Source organism: Loxodonta africana, chromosome 3, assembly GCF_030014295.1.
Source record: "Loxodonta africana isolate mLoxAfr1 chromosome 3, mLoxAfr1.hap2, whole genome shotgun sequence".
NCBI lineage: Eukaryota > Metazoa > Chordata > Mammalia > Proboscidea > Elephantidae > Loxodonta > Loxodonta africana.
In genome coordinates this window covers 27020424-27040843 of record NC_087344.1, presented here as the reverse complement: position 1 = coordinate 27040843, position 20420 = coordinate 27020424, and the positions used below count along the sequence as shown (strand labels likewise).

At 55.8% G+C, this 20420-nt stretch overlaps 1 protein-coding gene across 3 annotated transcripts; it reads right to left on the bottom strand.

Moving 5' to 3' along the window:
• Positions 1-432: 432 nt before the first annotated feature.
• NACC1 (nucleus accumbens associated 1) lies at positions 433-20416 on the bottom strand. 3 transcript variants are annotated; one of them, XM_010593274.3, is made up of 6 exons: positions 20285-20416; positions 5254-6222; positions 5000-5173; positions 4181-4286; positions 3966-4063; positions 433-3364 (listed from the first exon to the last, which is right to left on the bottom strand). In XM_010593274.3, the coding sequence occupies exons 1-6, from the start codon at positions 20385-20387 to the stop codon at positions 3105-3107; spliced, it is 1710 nt and encodes a 569-aa protein (XP_010591576.2). In that variant the 5' UTR covers positions 20388-20416; the 3' UTR covers positions 433-3104. The 3 variants fall into 3 exon arrangements, with proteins under 3 accessions (XP_010591576.2, XP_003413108.1, XP_023408096.1); XM_003413060.4 differs by lacking the exon at positions 20285-20416 and adding an exon at positions 19071-19141; XM_023552328.2 differs by lacking the exon at positions 20285-20416 and having other exon boundaries at positions 5254-11363.
• Between the last annotated feature and the right edge of the window lie 4 nt (positions 20417-20420).

Genomic DNA, 20420 nt, shown 5'->3' with positions numbered 1-20420 from the left:
GCACGGACATTCCACAAACTTGATGGAGCCGCTGCCCTTGTAGGGTTTGGCAGGGCTCACCCTCAAGGAGCCAGGGCATGTACAGGACGTGTGGGAGTGCTGACCATCTGTGTACACTGGGTTAGCTGATGGGTGTTTTAAATGGAAGGTGCAGGCTCTGCTACCCCCAGGGTGTGGCAGGGCTGAACTTCTGTTTCACCATCTGAAAAGGGCCCACTGGCTCTCCCCAGTTCAGGGTTGTCCAGGAGACGCGTGCCTGGAATGACAATTCCTGGGCACACCCTGGACCATCCCCGTTATGCAATGTGAAGCCCCATGAAGTAGAGATATCTGTGGAGGGGAGCTCCCCAGTGTGCTGTGTTGGAGAAGGCATCCCTGCGTGTCCCTTCCCAGCCCACCTCACCTGGTCCCCAGTAAGCAGCATGCAGCAGGGCTGTTACAAAGGCGTTTAGTTTATTCTCCTCATCAGTATCACTGATATTCTCATGGTTCACATTTCCCAGTGCCACTCCTCTCCTTACAGTAGTTAATGTGCAATCTCACTTAGGGGCCGGGGAGGGAGGTGGGACTCGGCTTAGGGGGGTAGGGTGTTGGCACTTCACACAGACAGGCCAGGTGGTCTGCCCTGCGTGAAAGAGGTGTGGGCGGTTGGGGAAGCGGAGGGAGCCCCACAGTCTTGTTGGTCGATGATTCTCCATTCATATTCTTCCCCGCTGCCTGGGGTGGGGACCATGCAGCTCAGAGCAGGGCAGGGGAGGAAAAGAAGGAAAGCAGCAGGCCGCCCGGAGGTGGGGACAGGGACAGGTGCAGGGGTGGCTCCTGGGGTAAGGCACAACCCTGTCTTTGGCTCTCCTGGTGAGGAGTTTCCTCCCCTGCACCCCTGCCCGGCCCCTCTCCCCAAAACAATACAGTCCCGGGAGCCAGGGGATTGCCACCCAACCCCATGCTGTAGGGTGCTGAAGTTTACAGGGGCAAGCCCCACCCAAGGAACGGCAGGAGGGGCTGGGCAGAGGTCTGCCCAGGACATGGGGTGGGGAAAGAGAATACCCCAGTCCCAGAGAGCTGGCCCCTTGCTAAGGCCTGGGAGGAGGGGAGTGCCTGAGAACTCCTGCTTCCTTCTGGGGTGGCTGGAGCCCCGGCCCACCCGTGCCCCCCTGGCCTCAGCCAGCCGGGCACTGCTACTGCCAAGTGACCAGGATATTGTGCTTTGGGATCAATGCTGGGTGGGGGTGTCAGGGCCGGGACCTATGGGCAGGGAGGTGTGATTTAAGGTGCTTGTGCTTTAGCTGGGGTGTCGGTTCCCCTCCACACACACTCAGGGGCTGGCTGGGGGCTAAGGTGCTGGGGGCTCGGCCAGGAAACAATGCCAGGACCCCAGGCGGCCCTGACCCCCCTGACCGACACCCCCTCCCATGCGACAAGCAGATGTTAGAAGTGATATGCTGCAGGCTAATGGGGACTGCTGGGTCAGGGGGAGGCCTGCCTCCAAATGAGACCCCAAAGGGTCCTGTGGGGCTAGCCCTACCCCACCTCCTGCCGTCCTCCAGCCCCTGGATGAATGACCACTTAGAGCAACGGGCAGGTAAGAGTTGGGGAGGGAGAGGAGAGGTGGTGAGGACAAGGGTTAGAAACAAAGTGGAATTGTGAAATGACTCGAATGTGGGGGAATGGAGTAAAAAAAGAACACTCCGTGTTCACATGTAAAACTCAAAACACCCTCGCTCTTGGCGAGAAAAAAAAAGGAAAGGAATGGTAAGAGATTCTTCAAACAAATGCCAACAATGGAAGTGGCCTTGCCCTGCCCTGGTCCCTAGGGACAAGGCTCAGCCAACCAGCCAAGGCCAGGGGCACCCTTAAACTGTAGCCCTGTGTGGGGGGAAGCATGGGGGTAAAGGGGAACCGGTCAGGCCCCCAAGAGTCCAGGCAGCTCTGGGCCGGGGCCCGCCACAGAAACTCACACCACACTCACAGGCACGCACACACACGCATACACACCTGTCTCCTCTAGCCCCCATCCTGCCTGCCACGGCCCCAAGGGACCAAAGGGGGAACATCAGACACAGTTTTGTTGGTTTGAAAAATAAAAGGAATCTTATACTTCAATATTTCATTAGCTAAGAAAATGTTTTAAAAAGTATGTACAGGGGGAGGGGGCTGGGGGTGGGATGGGGGAAAATGGAGGGAGGGGCAGCAGCCCCCAGCCCTGCTCCCCTTGGTTCAACCCTGGTCCTACTGCCTTTTATATCTTCATATTTTTTAAAAGCAAAATTTCTACACGCATACACACATGCACGCACGCGCACACACACACACACACACACACTCTCTCTATGAGCCCTGGAAATCTCTCGTCCTATCCTCAGAGACCCCCTGTCTGCCCCCAAGAGTCTCCTCACTCAGGAGCTGCCTCTTTCAAGACCCAGGGGACTGATGGGGGCAAAAGAGACTGAGCGTCTCGTGGGAGGAAGGGCACTGGGCCCACTACCGCCTGCCACTTTAGGCCAGTCATGGGATTTCTCTGAGCCTCAGTTTCCTCAGCTGAAAAATGGGCAGTCCCCATGGCCTCGCCTACCCTGGCCCCTAGGCACAGGGACAGACGAGGGAAACAGGAAGGCGCTTTTGGAAACGTGGAAGCACTGGGAAGATGTGGCGAGAGGGGTCCTGAGAACCCGGGGCCCTCTGAGTCCAAAAGGGCCACAGTGAGGGGCAGAGGCTGAGAAAGCTTCCGCCAGGGGGCCCAGGGTCTAGAAGAGGGGCCTTCCCAAGCTGCCCAGGCCGGCCCCTCTCCATACCTGGCCTGTTGAGTCGGGACAATTTTTAGGGGTTAGGAGAGAGGGAGAGAGTGCTCCCCGACCGTGCACGAGTGTGTGTTAAAAAAGGCAAGGCAAATCGCACACCACCTGCCATCCTCTCCCAGCCCCGCTCGGGTGGGAGACGCTGGGTTTGGGGACCAGGGGGAGGGAGGACAGGGAGGTAGAGGGGCTGGGAGCATGCAGCACCCCTGTGGGTCCTGGCGAGGGGCAGACAGTAGCTCGTGACCAGGACGGTGGGTGGGTGTGATGGGAGGGGGAATGTGATGGCTCCGTGGGGAGGGTCCGCTTGGGTTACTGCAGGGCCTCGGCTGAGGGGCCGGCGTCACCATCATGGCTGGCTGTCTCGAAGCCATGCTCCACGCCCATCATGTCCGGCTCTATCTTGCCTGTGTCGCTGATGAAGGTCGTGTAGACGTCGCCCTCAGCCGTGAGAGGCTTGACCTTGGGGATCCAGCTCTTGCGTACAACGCGGCGGGCATTGGTGCACATATCAGCTGCAATGGCATTCATCTCGCTCTCCTTGAAGTTGGGGGCAAAGTTCTGGCAGTAGTCTGTGTGGGCAGGGCGGGGGGAGTGGCTCGGCTGTGGCCCTGGCCTCCCCCCCCCCCGTGGCAGATAGGCGCTCTAAGTCACATCAGGCCTGACCCACTCCTGACTGAGTGTAGCACGTGGGACATGGGGTTGCGGTGGGCTGGCCTAGTGTCCTTTCATACCAACAGCTGGCTTGCATGGTGTGGCCAGTGGCCGCCACTGTCTGCCAGGCTGCTTCCTGAATTTGACCATCTTGAGTTCGAGACCCTTCCTGGCTTACCCTGGGTCCCGCTGTAGAAATCTCTTAACTAGTCACAGCCCTCTTCCCAACAAGCCTAGACTCACCCTCAACTCCTTCTCAACAACCAGCTCCAGAAAGCCCCCACCCACCAAACCAAGAAAAACCAAACCCAGTGCCGTCGAGTCGATTCTGACTCATAGCGACCCTATAGGACAGAGCACAACCGCCCCATAGAGTTTCCAAGGAGCACCTGACGGATTCGAACTGCCAACCCTTTGCTTAGCAGCCATAGCACTTAACCACTACACCACCAGGGTTTCAGGGCCAAACCAGGGAGAAAGACATCTGCCCCAGGCCCCCTTCCCAAGTGGCATACTCACACTTGACAGCGTGGAGGACGCGGCTGTCCAGGGGCTTGCGGGTGGGGTCGTTGGTGGAAGAGCGGATCCCAGTGCCACAGCTGTTCGCCAGCGTGTTCCTGGGGGCAGTGGGCACAGCAGGGGGGTGGGGGTCAGTGTTCCCTGTGGTGGGGGGAATCCTCAGGAGGGGCCACCGGGCAACCCCACCCCCTCACCCCAGCTCTGAAGGGCCTCACCGGTCAAAGAAGGAGGCCAGGAGCCGCCGCAGCAGGACCTTGTGCCGCGTGCCTGCGCTGACATGGCAGTTCATGAGCTGTGCCCTTGTGATATACACATTGGTACCTGGAGAGGGGAAAACCCATGGATGGCCCAGCGCCCCAAACCTCCACCTCCTCATACACTGACTCCCACCCTGCAGTTCCCCACTTCTCTGAACTCCAGAGACACTCTTCTTGGGCTCTGGGATCTTCTCCCGCCCACAGAGGGTGGGCAGGGCAGGCTCCAGAGAAAACTGAAATGGTGGTGTCACCATCTATATGGCACCTGCCATGCACCAGGACTAGCCAGGTGTCAGCCCCCGACACATGCTTCATATGCACAGCTGTCACCTGCACAACCCCCGTGCCCCAATCAGCCCCAGGAAGAAGGGGGCAGCAGAGACGTTCAGTGGGAGCAGCACCCAGGCCGGCTGACTATAAAGGTCAATTATGAACCACGGTGGCACTAAATCCTCAAAGACAGCCTACGAAGGAGCCGATTTATCCCCACATGGCCACACAAGAACAGCTTGCACTTACATCGGCTCCCAATGGGCTCCCAGTCTTTTACGTCCATCAACACACTCACCAACAACCCTGTAAGAACTGTACCTGCTATCAGATGAGGAAACCAAGGTGCTAAGGGGTGTCAACTGCCCCAGGCCACAACCAATATGTGGCAGGGATTTGAGGCCAGGCAGCTGGGCTGAATCTGGCTCCTGATCACCATCCACATGCCATTCTACTCAGTGGGGGCCGAAGCCCCGGGGTAGGGGTGACACAGTGTGCCAGGCCCACCTGTCACCAGCTCCAGCTTCTCAGAGGGGTCACCCTCATCGTACAGCTTCGGGTGGCAGCGGTTGCCAATCTGGTTGATGAGCTCAGCAGGAAGGGATGCCAGGTCTTGCCGCACCCGGATACGATTCCGGTACTCACGGGCCACCTGCTCAGGGAGAGCCTCCACCTTCTCAGCTAGGGAGAGAGGCAGGCGGTGTGGGTGTCAGGGCAGAGGGTGCGGGGACAAAGCTGGGCTGGACTGGCTGGCACCTCACCTGCCTGGCCGACATTCATCATGCTGTACATGGTGTACATGTTGCAAATTTGCCGGTACTGCTCATCTGTGCCCTCCTCGCCCGCGTCCTCCTCCTCGTCCTCCTCATTGTGGTAAGAGCCAGGGCTGTCGCTGGTGTAGGCACTCGAGGTGCCAGGGCTGGTCCGCTCCGATGTGCTGGGCCCGCTTACCATGCCCCCAGCTGCCACCACTCCACCGGCTGCCTGCCCACTCCCCGCCGCCACTGCTACGGCCACCCCAGCCGGCTGGGCTGATGCCACCACCGGGGCCTGCTGGGGTGGCGGGGGATGCGGTGGCCGGTTGGCAGCCAGGTCCGGCGTGGAGAACTTGGCCATTTTGCGGCTGCCATTGCCGCCGCCCCCAGCCTCCTTCTGGCTGCTGTCCCACAGCCGCTTGGCAACCGGCGTGCACTGCACCGAGTCCAACTCCTGTTGCTCCGTCTTCACCCTCGACACGAGGGGCAGCGGGGTGCCGCAGGCCGGCCAGCTCGATGTCTGCGCCACGGGGCTCTGGGGCTCGGACGACGGGGCCTCCTCAGCGTGCAAGCCCTGTGAGTCGCAGCTGGGGGAGCTCACCTTGAGGAAGAACTCGGTGCCCTTCTCCATGATCTCCTGGATCTGCAGGAAGCCGGCCGTGTACATGAGCAGGAACTGGTCGCCCACGTTCATGCTGAGTCGGCCTGTGTAACAGAAGCTGAGGATCTGCTGGAAGGACTGGGGCTGCACAGCTGCGGGCAGCTCCACCACGGCGCTCCGGCTGCTGTTGAACAGGTCCCGGAAGTAGGAGCTGCTGGCAGCCAGCACTGCCCGGTGGGCCTTGAAGGCGTGGCCCTTGACCACGACTGACACGTCACAGTACAGGCCCTGCAGCCGCTGCTCGTTGAGGCACTCCAGGATGCTGTTGCCGAAGTTGGGAATCTCCATCTGCAGGGTCTGGGCCATGGCGGCTGCTGCACGGGGGTCAGAAGGAAGACAGAGAGACAGGTCAGTGGGTGGATGCTGGTGGAGTCCAGCCTACCGAACAGCAATGTGCAGACTCAGCCCAGCTCGAAAAGACCTCACTTGCTGAAGGGTGACAATAGGCCCACAGCAGGATCCACATGGGGGAACTCAACGGGGCTGTATAAAGCGCACGGAGCCAACCCTTACATCCTGGTATGAGCTGCCCTTTATAACATATTATATGTGAAATGCAAACAGTTAACATGTTCAGCTGGTCACCAAAAGGCTGGCAGTTGGAGTCTAACCAGAGGTGCCTCAGAAGAAAGGCCTGGTGATCTATTTCCAAAAAATCAATTATTGAAAACCCTATGGAGCACAGTTCTACTCTGACACACTTGGGGCTGCGATGAATTGGAACTGACACGATAGTAATTAGTCACTGGTTATTAATAAGCTCAGCCAGTCCAGACCAGGCACCCACAGACTGTGCTTTTGCAGGCCAAGAGAGCCAAGGCACACTCTTGTCTGCCTGAATATTCTGTGGTAGACCTCAGAAGGGAAGCTAGGGCAGAGTGAGCGCCATGTAAGTGTTAACTGTTGCTAGCACAAAGTGCGGACAGGCTCTCTAGAGAACACAGGCTGGAAACCCCAGGAGGGCAGGGTCATTGGACTGTTCACCACTGCATCCACACATGACCCTCAGTCACCGTTTGCTGAATGACTGAAAACACACTGCCACTGAGTTGAGTCTGACTCATAGCGACCCTATTGGACAGACTATTGGACAGAGTAAAACTGTCCCATAGGGTTTCCAAAGTTGTAATCTTTACGGAAGCAGACCGCCATATCTTTCTCCCATGGGTCTGAACTGCTGACTATTTCAGGTTAGCAGCTGAGAGCTTAACCACTGCACTGCCAGGGCTCCTCAAATGACTGACTACTCAAGAAACCCTGTAATTACACAAAAAGATGGTCAGCATCTCCAGTCATGAGGGAAATGCCAATCCAATCCACAATGTGATACACTTCACAGCCCCTAGGATGGCTAGAACGAAAAGGTCAGATAACAAGTGTCGGAAAGGATGTGAAGAAACTGGAATCCTCATACCCTGCTGGCAGGAATACAAAACAGTGTGGCCACTGTGGAAAACCGTTTGCCAGTTCCTCAAAGTTAAAAATAGAACTACCATGTGACCCAGCAGTTCCCCCGCTAGGTGTATATCCAAAAGAGCAAAACCACATGTCCACGCAAAAAAATTGTACACAGATATTCATAGCGTTATTTACAATAGCAAAAAAGTGGAAACAACCCAAATCCCATCAACTGATGAATGCATAAACCAAATGTGGTCCAGTCATACAACGGAGCATTAGTCGGCCATAAAAAGGCGTTAAGTACTGATACCTGCCACAACATGTACGGACCTCTACGACGTTATGCTCAGTGAAAGAAGTCAGTCATAAAACACACATGGTGCACGATCCCATTTACACAAGATATCCAGGATAGGTAAATCCATAGAGAAAGCAGGTTAGTCGTTGCCAGGGACTGCAGGGAGGGTCAGCCATGGCCAAGGAGAGCAGGGCTTCTTTTTGGGGTTGTGAGTTTTTTCAAATGACTTGGTGATGGATGCACAACAGTACACTTTAAATGGGTGAACTGTAGGATCTGTGAATTATATCTCAGTAAAGCAGAGGGTCAGCGAAAAAGAGGGAGACCCTCGATGAGATGAATTGACACAGGGGCACAGTCAGCAATGGACTCAAGCACAACCAATGATTATGGTGCAGGACTGGGCAGTGTTTTGTTCTGTTGTGCATGGGGTTGCTATGAGTCGGAACCAACTCAGCGGCACCTAACAACCTCAATCACTGTTTGCTAAATGACTGAAAACACATTGCCACCAACACTGGTGGTGCAGTGGTTAAGCACTCAGCTGATAACCAAAAGGTCAGCCATTTGAACCCAACAGCTGCTCTACAGGAGAAAGATGTGGCAGTCTACTTCCGTAGAGATTACAGCCTTGGAAACCCCACGGGCCAGTTCTACTCTGTCCTATAGAGTCGCTATCAGTTGAAACTGACTCAACAGCAGTGAGCACTGGGTATATACAAAGCTGCTAAACTAGCTGGCTCTGGATAGGACTGGGGAGACTTGTCACATATATGCTTTGAATTTGGAACCTGGTGAACATATTGTCTGTTTATAAAAACACTTAATAGTTAAAAATAAATAAAATGGGTGGAATCATCTCACACATTTAATTTATGCAAGTTAATCCAAAAGTGCTGAGGGTGGGATGAATAGGAATTTTAAAAACTGCCTGTCACCTTGCCCAAGGAGCCACCCCTTACCCTGATACGTGGGGAGGGGGACCTCCTGCGGAGGGGGCTGGGTGCCTCTGGCATTGTGGACTTCTCCACTGTATGCCTCGGGAGGAAGAATGGGTCCCACGCTCTGGGGCCATCATAAAGGACTCTGAAGGAAAACTGTGCTTTTAAAAGTGGCCTCCACAAAATGACCATCCTCTGCAATTCTACAGGGTGCACAGGGGGCAGTGGTCTGGACTGGGCAGGGTGGACTTGAGAACACCTCCTGAGTAAGAGGCCCAAGTCGCGACAGCTCAGAGTGAGCCAGGTAAGAAGGAAGAGGAGAAAGGAGTTAGAGTGGGTGCAAAGGTCCTGGGGCAGGAACAGCTCGTTCTTCCCTTACTCCCTAGGTTAGTGTGTGTGCATTTCGCACATTTTTCACTCATTAACAAGTCCCTTCTGAGTTGCCTCCCTGCCAGGCATGGGGATGCGGCCACGGGTCCTGAGATGGTTTCCGAGGTGTGCTTTGGAGCAGTGTAAATCTACTTGTGGGGCCTGGAGCTCCAATTCTCTGCTTCTCCACTTGGAAGTTTAGTCTAACAAGGCCAACCTGATTCTTCAAACTCAACCTGCACTTACAATGAGGGAGCCAAAAGACACCGTGGCAGCCACAGGCACTGTCCCTCCAGCACCCAGGCCAATTCAAGAGCCAGACTGCACAGTATGAGTTCACCAAGCACTCTTCACAGCCTGTGGGGATGGTTTCATTACTCCAATTCTCAGCTGGGACAACTGAAGCATGTAGAAGTTAAGGGCTGCCCCAAGGTCATATGGGAGTAAGTGGTAGGGACAAGATCCAAATCAAGGCCTGTCTGGCCACTGGGACTTCTCACACTGTTGTCTCCCTCATCGTCATAATCCCTGTCACCACAACCAATAACAACTCAGGACAACCAGAGGGGGTAGGCAGAGACCAGGAGGCCCCAGTTAGAAGGCATCACAGCCCTCCTCTGAGGGGCCCAAACTCTGTCCTGGACAGGCCACCAATTGGCCTTCTGCATGAGGAGATAGGGGAAACTGAGGCTCCAAGTGAGGGCAAAGGACAGAGCCCACAGAGCCCCGCTCCAGGAGTCCCAACCCACCTCCCCAGGCTGCAAATTGGAACTGCTCCAGTTTCTAGGGCCCAAGCCAAGGTAGCCAAGGGAGGGTGCTTCAGGCACCAGCTAAGCAGACTCTCCCTCCAAGAAGGAAGACAAAGGCAGAACAGGCACATGGTGGAGGCAGAACAATCCCTGAGACTTGGGTTTCCATGATAGCCCCTCACCTCTCTGTATCTCAGTTTATTCACCTGTAAAATAGGGACTCATTCACCCAACACACACTGATGGACTGCCCCCTCTTCTGTGCAACGCGCTGAAGACAGCTGTGAACAAGATGGCCTGCACCCACCTAGGGCTTACTATCTAGTAGGGGGAGACCTAGGAGTATTTAATTACAGTTGGGGTGAGTGTACTGGGGCCAACCTTGGTGACCTCAAAGGACAGGCAGAAGGCAGTGAGGCAATGAGGGGGGATGGAGGGAATAATGCTCGTGCACAAGAAGGGGCCAGGCATGGTCCAGGGTCCGAAAGGAAGCCAGCGTTACCTGGAAGGCAGTGCGGTGAGGAAGGACCACAGAGAAAGGTGTCAGGATGGGCCTGGGGAGGTGGCAGCAGGGCCTGGGGAGGTGGCAGCCAGGTGAGTACACACTTGAGGGGCTCCTTAGGGAGGGCCCTGTGAACACCAGGACCTGGCTTCTCTCTGGCCAGCCCCAGACTGCCCACTGGGAGTGAGAAAGGATGTCGGTCTCCAGGATGGGAAACACTACAAGAGGGGCAGTTCTCTGTGGGGAGGAGGGCGCAGGAAGGGTGATGAGTGGGTGGCGTATGCAGCCCACCGAGCAGACCTGTCCACACAGACACCTGCAGCCGCAGGAGCCAGGTGCTACTTAACAGTTGCTGTGCATGGCTATTCCTCCAAGGATCCTGTCAGCTCCACGAGGCAGGCCTTGTGGCCAGCTTTGCTCAAGATGAGCTGCTCAGAACAGACGGAGATGCTTAATAAATATTTTTACACGTGTCAAAGAACAGCACAGGTAGTTCACAGAAGGCACAAAGCCCGCAGGCAAGGACAAAGGACTCACGTTTCGGCTGGGGCAGCTTGAGGAAAAGAACAGTGTAGGACAGCGACCAAGGCTGTGTGGAGAGGACACGGGGCTTCGGGGCTGTGCGACCTTTCGAGGCAGCCTGCTGGGCACTCTAACTGCCCCACTTTACAGGTGGGAAAGCAAATCCCATCTTCACCCCATCACAGGCCCCTCCCAAGGCAAGAGCCAACCTGTCCGTCCTCCCGTTCCCCATGAACCCTGAGCCTTGATGCTCAGCACAGCACCCCAGGGCTCGAAGCCTTCAATTAGCCTTTGAATAGCAATGAGTGCTAAGGAGGCAGGCCTTTCTGTGCCATTCCTGGGGAGTGGGGCCAGGTCATAAGCTGCAGGGACCCAACTGCTGTTCTCTCCAGTTCCTACAGGTTGTCAGTATCTGCAGGGAGGGTGGGAACCTGGTAAGAAGCAGGTAGGCAAGGCTGTGGAGGGCCTGGGGCTGTAGTGAGTAGCCTCAGGAAATCACAGAGAGCCATGCTAGGGCTTCCCCAATCCTGGGGCCTTTGTAGCACACCAGGCCTGGCAAAGCCCTCAACCAAGTGTGCTCTGGTACTCCTTCAACTGCTGTGGGGAGTGGCAGTGACATGGGTCTGGGGCCTAGGCCTCTGCCTGTGCTGTGCACCCTCCCTGGAGTGCCCTCCCCTCCCCTCAGTCCCCCTGTGGCATCCCTACCCTGTGCCCTTACACTTCTCTCTAAGAATACCAAGTCCTACTTGAATATAAACTCAAGGGCAGAAAACCATGTTTGAATCATCTCTGCTCAAAGCCTGGTATGTCAGCCTGCCCATATTCTGGGGTTCCAAAGGCCCCTGGAGGGCAGCCCCAGCCCCACATGGCACAAGGAGCCCTCCAGGTTCTCTAGTCCTGGCTCCTGACAGGGGCAGGTCTCAGGGAGAGACACCTGAGGGCCCGCCACCCTGTTTCCATGACCTCCCAACAGCACTGGACAAATATTTACCAAGTGCTGCCTGTGGCAGGAAGTGACCTGGAGCACAGGCCAGCTGCGACAGACCAGTCCTGCCTCTGGAGCTCACAGTCCAGCAGGGAGCCCACATCAAACGGGATCAACATGCTGTAAGCCATGTGGGGCTGGAGGGCCAAGAGCCCACAAGGCATGTGATCTCATCCAGTGACACAGGGGGTGGCATGGGGGCCCAGATCCAGGGGATGGAGCCAATGAGGCCTGGGGTGGGCAGGGCCCTTCCACAAAGTAAAGGAAAGCCAGAGCCGGCACCTGGCTGAGGCCTTGGCCCCCTTCTTCTGTCTGTGGTCACCTATGGATGAGCTAGCTCAGTGTCAGGGCTTGAATCACCACCTGACTCCAATGCAAGACTCATGCCCCCAGACATCTCCACTGGGTGTTTAATAGCAGTCCCAACTCAACACATCCCAAACCAAGCCCTCATCCTCCCCAAACCTGGCCATGGCTTTCAGCCTCCCTTGCTCAGGTCAAGATCCTTGGAGTCACCCTCAACTCCTTCAAAATCACTTCACAACACCTCGTTCCCTAGTACTGCCAGAGTCCTGCCAGGTCCTTACAAAGCTGTATGCGCCCTGCCTCCTCTCAGTCCTGAGGCCTAGAATGCTCTTCCCACCTATCTCAAATTTCCATAGACAAAGTCCCACCCCTCCAGCTCTGTAGGTTCCTTTCCTGTGCTTTACTCTTCCTCCTCAGCACTAATCACTATCTGGCAAACAATACGGAGGCCCTGGGTAGTACACTCCTCTGCTAACCAAAAGGTCAAAGGTATGAGTTCACCCAGAGGCACCCTGAAAGAAAGGCCTGGTGATCTACTTTCAAAAAACAGCCACTGAAAACCCTATGGAGCAGTTCTACTCTGACAAACATGGGGGTTGCCACAGCAACTGGTAACAAACCACATATTTACTATATATTTCCTTTTTTGCCTAACTTGTTCATTGCTGAACCCCTCCATCCGCCAGGACAGCACCAGGCACACAGTAGGTGCTCAACTGTTCGTGGAGTGACTGCAGATTGGTTTAGATAATGAGGTCATTACTTCCGATTCTAACTCACTTATTTTTTCCACACAAGTATTAACAAAGCAGGAGTGGGACTTGGAAGCAAAAGCTGTGCCCAGGCAGAGGTGTTAGCTGGAGTGGGAGTAGCCGCTAAGGGTGGGAGCCTGCACCGGGGTTAGACTGCCGGCTAAACGCAGCCGAACTTCGGATTCCCAGTTCCGGCTTCCAACTCTGCTCAAAACGGAAGCTCCTGGAGTAGCAGCCGTCTGCGGGAAGAGGGCAGGCAGGGTGATTTGTGGGAGTAAAACTACCTCTTTGGGAAGAGATCTCAGAATTCCCCCCCAACGGAGGCTGAGGGGAAAGGTTTGTGCCTGGCAAGGAGTCTCTGGTTTCCAGCTGACTTGCCAATGAAGCTGCATGACATCCATTCACATGTACAGCAGTTAGGGGAAACCACCAACTCCAAGTGTAACTGAGGGGCAGAGCCCTAGAGTCCCACCATTCTGCAACCAGCTCAGCAGGAGGCGGCCCCATCCTGGCACAGGAAGTAGGTCAGGGAGACCAGAGGGGAGGGAGTTGGCGCACCCCCAGGATGTTGGGGAGCCTGCCTGGCACAGCGCCATTCTGACCCTCTGAAGGGGCCAAATTTGATGGCAGCTTAGGAAACTTTTTGCTACTGAAGAACAAAGTGATGTCTGACTATACGGATCTGACTCCATGGCCCATGGGGCTTACTGCTGGACCACGTTTTTTTTTTTTTTAAGCATGTGCACACTGAATTTGTTTTCTTCTCTGAAATCACGGCAGGTAAATGGCTCAATAACAGGCATTCATGTTCACACCAGATCGACTATGTGCCAGGGCGCAGATAGGGCTTCTCCACTTACTCCTCAAGACAGTTTCTGAGTTAGAAACCAGTCTCACTGCCATTTTATGAAGAGTGTGAGGCCCAGGCCACAAGCCTTCTGAACCCAGCACGTCCTCTTCTGCTCCTCATGTCAGCAGTGTGAGGCTGGCCTGCTGTGTGAGCAGTCTCATTTCACACATGGGAAAACTGGTGCTCACAGAAGCCAGAGCAGGACTGGCACCCAGGACTGGCCAACGCCTTGTCTTCTCCCAGAATAGGGTCTGCTACCTGCCTGGGCCTCCCCCGCCCCCCGGCTCTCCTCTCCTCCCTTTGGCCTTGTGGGAGGCATTCTCCCTCCACCCAGGGCCCCCTCCCAGCTCTTCTCTAGCCCTTCCTCCTCCCAACACCAACTCCAGAAAGGAGCAGTCTACACCTGCTGCCTCTCCCTCCCTTCCTCCCACAGGCTCCTCTCAGTCCTGGCAATCTGGCCTTCACTGCCTGAAGCATCTTCCCCTCCCAAAGAGCCAGCAGCACCATGACTGGCCCCTGACCACCTTTCCCATTAGTTATATGCCACTCCACTCCACCTGTAAGTTCTGTCCTGAAGGACAGGTAGCAGCAGCAAAGGCAGGGTGGGGGGCGGCAAGTGAAAGGCCCTGAGGTGACAGTCACACAAAGGAGACTGGTGAGGCTGGAGGGTAGGGTCTGATGAGAAGAGGCGGCCAGGATAGGGAGTTTGAACCCGTTTTACAAGGCTCAAATCTTTTACAAAGCTTTCCCCTTAGAACTATGCTCCCCTTCTATATGCCCAAAAAAACATTTTAACTCTAGCAGTGCACATGGCACTCCTGACATCAATCTCCCCAACTTTAAAATGGGGCCGATGCAGTGGTTAAAGCATTAGGCTGCTGACCAAAAGGTCTGCCGTTCAAACCCACCAGCTGATCCGTGGGACAAAGATGTGGCAGCCTGCTCCCATAAAGACTATAGTCTTGGGAACCCTATGGGGCAGTTCTACTTTGTCCTACAGAGTCGTTATGAGTCAGAATAGACTCTATGGCAGCGAGTTTGGTTTGGTTTTAATGACAGCACCCAGCTCCCAAGGCTGTTGCAAGGATTAAACGTGGGTAGATCATGCTCACCTCAGCCAGGGACCCACGAGCCTAAGAGGAAGGACTCACTATGGGCTGGCCAGGGCCATCACGGTCCAGTCACATCCTGGAGACAACCTCTCAGTTCATGCTCACGATACCCAACAGCACACTCTTGGACCTCTCAAGTTAATCACGCTAACCACAGTGGGCTCTGGACTGCGGCACTGCTGACACGGGGGCTGTCCTGGGCGCTGCAGGATGTCTAGCAGCATCTCCGGCTGTGACCCACCAGATGCCAACAGTATCCTCCCTTTCCAAGTTGTGACAACCAAAAACGTCTCCAGACATTGCCCAATGTTCCCCGAGGCGGCAGAATTGCCCCCGGGTAAGAACAGCTGCAGTGCAGGTATCCCCACTTATCAGACGAGGAAACTGAGGCTCACAGAGGTCAAGTACATTGCCCAGAGGACTCATGGCTAAGCAGGGTGGCAGCAGACCACAGAACTTGACCTCCTCCACTACATCCTGTTTGCTCATCCTTACCTGCCTCTGTTTAACTCAGAAAACCCCATGTAGTCCAAGTCCTGCCACTCACAGAAGACCCCAAGCCTCTAGGGCCTTGGAGACTTTCACGGGGTAGGCAGCATGTGACGACAATCACAACCACATACTGAGTACAACCTCTGACCATCACCTGCGGCAACTCACACTGTCCCCACTGCCTGGAAGCAAAGGGAAAGTGCCACTCAGGGCCTCCGTGGCTCAGAGAGGTGGACCTGGGGTTCTCCAGAGGAAGAGAAAGGCAGTCTCAGCTAAAGGGATGGGGGCTCATAGGAGGCAGGCACAGAGGGCCCGATGAAGGAGGCAGTGGACTGGACCCAGAGGTAGCTGGAAGGCAGTACAAGCACCACTGCAGACGTCTGGGGGCGGGGGAAGCAGGGCCTGCGAGAAGGAAGGACTAGAGTGCCTCAGTTTCCCTGTGTATCAAATGGTGCTAACAGGCAGGAACTAGCTCTTTGGGTGGCTGTGGGCTTAAACAAGTTAAAGTGTGTAAAGTGCCTGGAGCAGCCCAGCATCCAGGAAGGAGAAGGGGGGAGATGAGGGACAGAGAGGACCCAAGAGAAGGAATAGAGACCAGCGCCTAGTATCTCCTGTGTTTTCACGCCTGATGGCTCACCATCCCAGGTCACCATCCCCTCACCCACAGCATGCCCATCGGAGTCTGGCAGGCTCCCTTTCTCCATCTGGGGCTCTGGTAATGGCACTGGTAAACTTGAGACAAAGCTCTCTGTACCAACCCCACACTCCCTCCTCTCCAGGCCCCATGCTCCAGGCCAGTCCCTCCTGTACAACTGATCAAAACTCTAATCTTCTCACAGCTCTGCTCAAGAACCTGAGGGGGTCCCCACTGCCTGGACAGGAGATCAAATTTTAAAAGGTCCTGGATGTAGGCCAAAGAGTTTGAACTTTACTCTGGAGGCAGTGGAGAGGCCCAAGAGACCCTGAAACAAGGCAGTTCCTTCCTGCAAATGGTACTAGGGTCTCCGTCTTCTCCACAATGGGGTCATCCCTCACTCCTTCCCCCAAGATGTCTAGAGCATTTAGCAGGAGCCTAGCACATGTTCAGTAAAGGCTTTGAACGTGCTACCTCTTCTTTCTAGAACCTACTCCCCTCCCTGCCCCATCCCCAGGCCGGATTTCATGTTGAGATATCAGCTCACAGCTCCTCCCCAGTCAAACCAACTAATCTAAAACTCTCCACCGCCTCCCCCCGCCGCCCCGTTACTCACTATCATTTCACCCTGTTCCACTTCCTTCATAAATGTAAGAATATCCGAAATTATGTTGTCTGTCTGACACTGGTCACCTTCATAGACTAAAAGTCGCTTGAGAGCAAATCCCTAGCAGGGAGCAGACACCCAGTTGTGAAATAAAATGGTTCCAATTGTCTGTTTACTTTCACTCTTGCTCGCTTTGTATGGCACCCTGTGCACTGCCCATTCTACGTTCTCACTTCTCCAGCTCCATAGATATAGGCTCAGGCCCATCTTCTGTGTTTGCCTGGTCCAGGGCCCTGCTTAGCCTGCCCTCTTCTCTGCGAACCGCCCTAGTTTGAGGCCAATTCCCACTAGTCTCGTGCCCCTGTGGCTCCTGCTGACACTGTATATTTCAGATGTGTTACTAGATAGTAACCACCCCTGTCCTCATTCTCCAAAACAGAGCCCAGATAAGGCCCCAGTCTGTATGGAGCAGCCCCAGCAGAAAGCCTGGCCCAACGAGGCAGGGAGGAAGGCCTCCTTACCTGGGGATGCTGGTCAAGTTCCTACCCCTCCCATACAGCCAGAGAGGGGGGACAGACAGGGACAGGTGTGTGTGGGGGGGGGGGAGTGGTGGGAACTATAGGGACACTGAGGAAGAATGAGGTGACAACCTGTCATTAAACCCAGAAGATGTGGCTGATGCCACTTGACCCAGCAGTTTGTGGCTCCTGCCTCAGGGTGCTGAGGATCCCAAATCAACTTTCTGAGGACACCCTGGTAACAGCCTTGCAATTAGCCCAGAGAGAAGGGAACTCAGGGTGGGCAGTCTGAGGACCAAAGCAGGGAAAAGACAGTCTGCACAGGCAAGCAAACTCCAGCTCTGAAGCCAGGGCTCATGTTCCTAACTGCCTCCCACTGCTGCCCATAGCCTTGACCTCCTGGTTCCCAGAGAGGAATGGAGGGAAGATACGGCCAGGCCTCAGCACCCAGAGACACCAGGAAGACTCAGTCCGTCCACAAGTATACTGACCTCACCCCTCCCTGCACAGGAAGAAAGGCCAGGAAAGAGGGATCTGAGAGAATCCCCACCTGGGCATCCAGAACAAAGCGATGCTCCTCCAGGTATGCCCCTAGAAGGCCAACTCGGGGATTGTGGGGGGCTAGGGGGTGGGGCCAAGAGTCACTCCAGCTCTGCCCCATCTAGCTGTGTGATTTGCTACACCATCTCCTGAGTTTCTACTTCCTCGTCTATCCTATGGAGAAGGCCTGAGCTCAGCTGGTGGTGAGCAATCAGTGAGCTAACCCAATAGACCAGCAAGCTCAGCACAGGGCCTAGTCCAGGATGAGTACCCCAGAGGCAGCACTCTGGGTAACTCAAGAGGCTGGGTTGGAGTGTGGGTACCTGATTTGATCCCCTTCTCTCTGACCTGCCTTCACTCTGTCAGAAGTTTCTAAGACACAACGGGGCTGTATTTGCTCCGCTCCCCAATTCTTCACCTCTAGTAAAAGAACACACAGAACTCAGGTTCAGGGCGCTGGTGCCTGGGAGCCCTTGAAAAGGGCTCTAGGTCCCGTCCCCTAGACTTGAGCTTTAAGGCTCTGGTCACAAAAAGTGGGGATAGAATCCAGGACCCTAAAATACCCATGTCTACTGGGCTGCCTTCCTGCAGCTATATGGGGTGGGTGATGCCCACCTCCGTGATAAACAAGATGCCTGAGCTAGGTGTTCCAGGCTATTTCCCGAGCTGCCCACACAAACACCCACCAGGCTGGCCGGTGCCTCGAAACAGCCAGTAGAGGCCTGCCCAAGGGGTAGGACGAGAACTCAGGCTTCAGGGATGGGATATGGGAAAGAAGAGCCCTCCCCAGGTTCGGCTTTGAGCTAACACCCGAGAGTGGCCACACCTTAGCATGTGCCTTCTGATCAAAATGTCTTTCCCGACCCATTCCCACACTCCCACCATCCAGGCCCAAAGTCTCTGCCTCCCTCTACTCCCCAGGTTCCTACAGTACTCGGTCACCCTACCTGATCTCCCCCAGATCTAGCCTCTGCCCCACCTCTCTGAGCTCTGACCTCATGTGACCCCTGCAAACATCTCCGGGATCTCCTATCCTCCCCCACCCGAACTAACTCCGCCCACACCCACCCTGTCCCACTTCCTTGGCCGCCCCCAGGCCTGTAACTTGACCCACCTCCTCAGCGCCCTGACCGTACCTGCAAGCCCGGCCCCGCCCCGACACCGCCCCCCCCGCCCCGGGCCGTTTCCCTCCGGCCGCGCCGCTCTCCCCTCTCCCCCCGCTCGGCCGGCCCAGTGCCCGACTCCTCTTTCCCCTCCGGCCTCCCCGGGCGCCTCATCACTTTTTCTCCTCAGGCCCTCCAAGTTCTTCCCGGCACCTGCCCCAGCCCGGCCTCGCCCACCCTTCTTGCCTGGAGAAGGGGGTCCGGGTCAGATTCTGCCGCCCCCAGGCCCCGCGGCCCGGCCTGGCCCAGGCTGGACGCTCAAGGCCGCCCGCGGTGGCCAGGCCTCTCCGCACTCGCTGGCCCGGGCACCGGGAAAGCTGCGGGCTCAGCTCCTCCTTCCGAGGAGGAAGCCCCTCAGCCCTCTGCCCTCAGCCTTGGGACGCCCTCCGGTCGCCCCGGGGCCTGAGGTGGGCCCCCTCACCTGCGCCGCGGCCGCGCTCCGGGGGCTCCCGGCGGACTCAGCAGCGGCGGCTGGGGCCGGCCTGGGCCCGGGGCGCGCCCCCCTCCGCCGGGGCCTCGGCCTCCGCCTCCGCGGCCTCCGCGGCCTCCGCCTCAGCAGCAGCGGCAGCCGCGGCGGCCATTCATTGTGGGCCAGGCCGCCCCAGCCGAGCGCCGAGCGAGCGCAGGCCGCGCGCCGCCGCAGCCCGGCCGGGGGAGGAGCGGCCGCGGCCCCGCCTGCACACCGCCCCCACGTCCCGCCCCCAGGCGCGGCCAGCAGAGCGTCGAGCGCACCCCCTTCCTCCCGGCTCGGGCTCCTCCCTCTGTCCCTCGGGATCCCCTCCAGTAACTCGACTTTGCTCACGAGTTCGAATCCCGACCCCGCCACTTTCTAGCCCCGCGACCTTGGGGCAGTCGCTTTGTCTCTCCGAACCTCAGTTTCTTATAAAACGAAAACAACGAGGGCTGCTATTTACTGAGCCAGGCACTGTTTTAGGTTCTTTATGAGAACGACTTTGCTTAAGCTTCACAGAAACATTTTTTAAATAGAAATTATCACACGCACACACAGGCACGCACAGCTTTCTAGAAGAGAGATAAAAGAATTTGCTCAAGATGATTCAGTAACAAAGCGGTGGTGGGTACCTGACTTCAAACCTAGGCTCAGGAAGCGGCAATAAAAGCTAACGTTCCTACGACGTTTTCAAGACGCCAGGTTCCGTTCTGCGCATTTTACCTGCACTAAACTGGTTTATTTTTCACCGCAACTCAATGACAAACGTTAAAAAGTTCTGCCCATTTTGTAAATGGAGTAACTGAAGCACAGAGAGGGTTAAGATCAAGTCGCCAGCAGCAAAACTGGACTGGAACCCAGTTGGCCAAACACTGTTTTCCTGCGTTCATATACCATTTAGCACCTCCTCAGGGGAGCTGCCTTGAACACTTTCCAAGCATTCTGTCGTTTAATCTTTGCTCTATCTTGGAAGTTAGGATCCCTATTGTAAAGGTAAGGAAAGTGAGGCCCAGAGAATTTAAATAACTTGCCCAGAGCATGTGGTAGGACTGGGGTTCAAATTCAGTAAGTCTGATTCCAGAGCCTCAAGTTATTCCTGTTACGCTGGAGGGTGCTCTGAAACAATGTGTATACAGCATCCGACACAAAGTAGAGGATTAATAGGTGTTGGATTTTTCGCTTACCGCCCCTTTTCTGAGCTTCAACTTTCTCATGTGTGAAACGGGTTTGGTGGCATGCTTCCCTCCCAGGGGATCTGCTGTTATTAAATCCACTTGTACAGCACATTCAGCGCGCATCATTCCCACTGTACATTTTGAT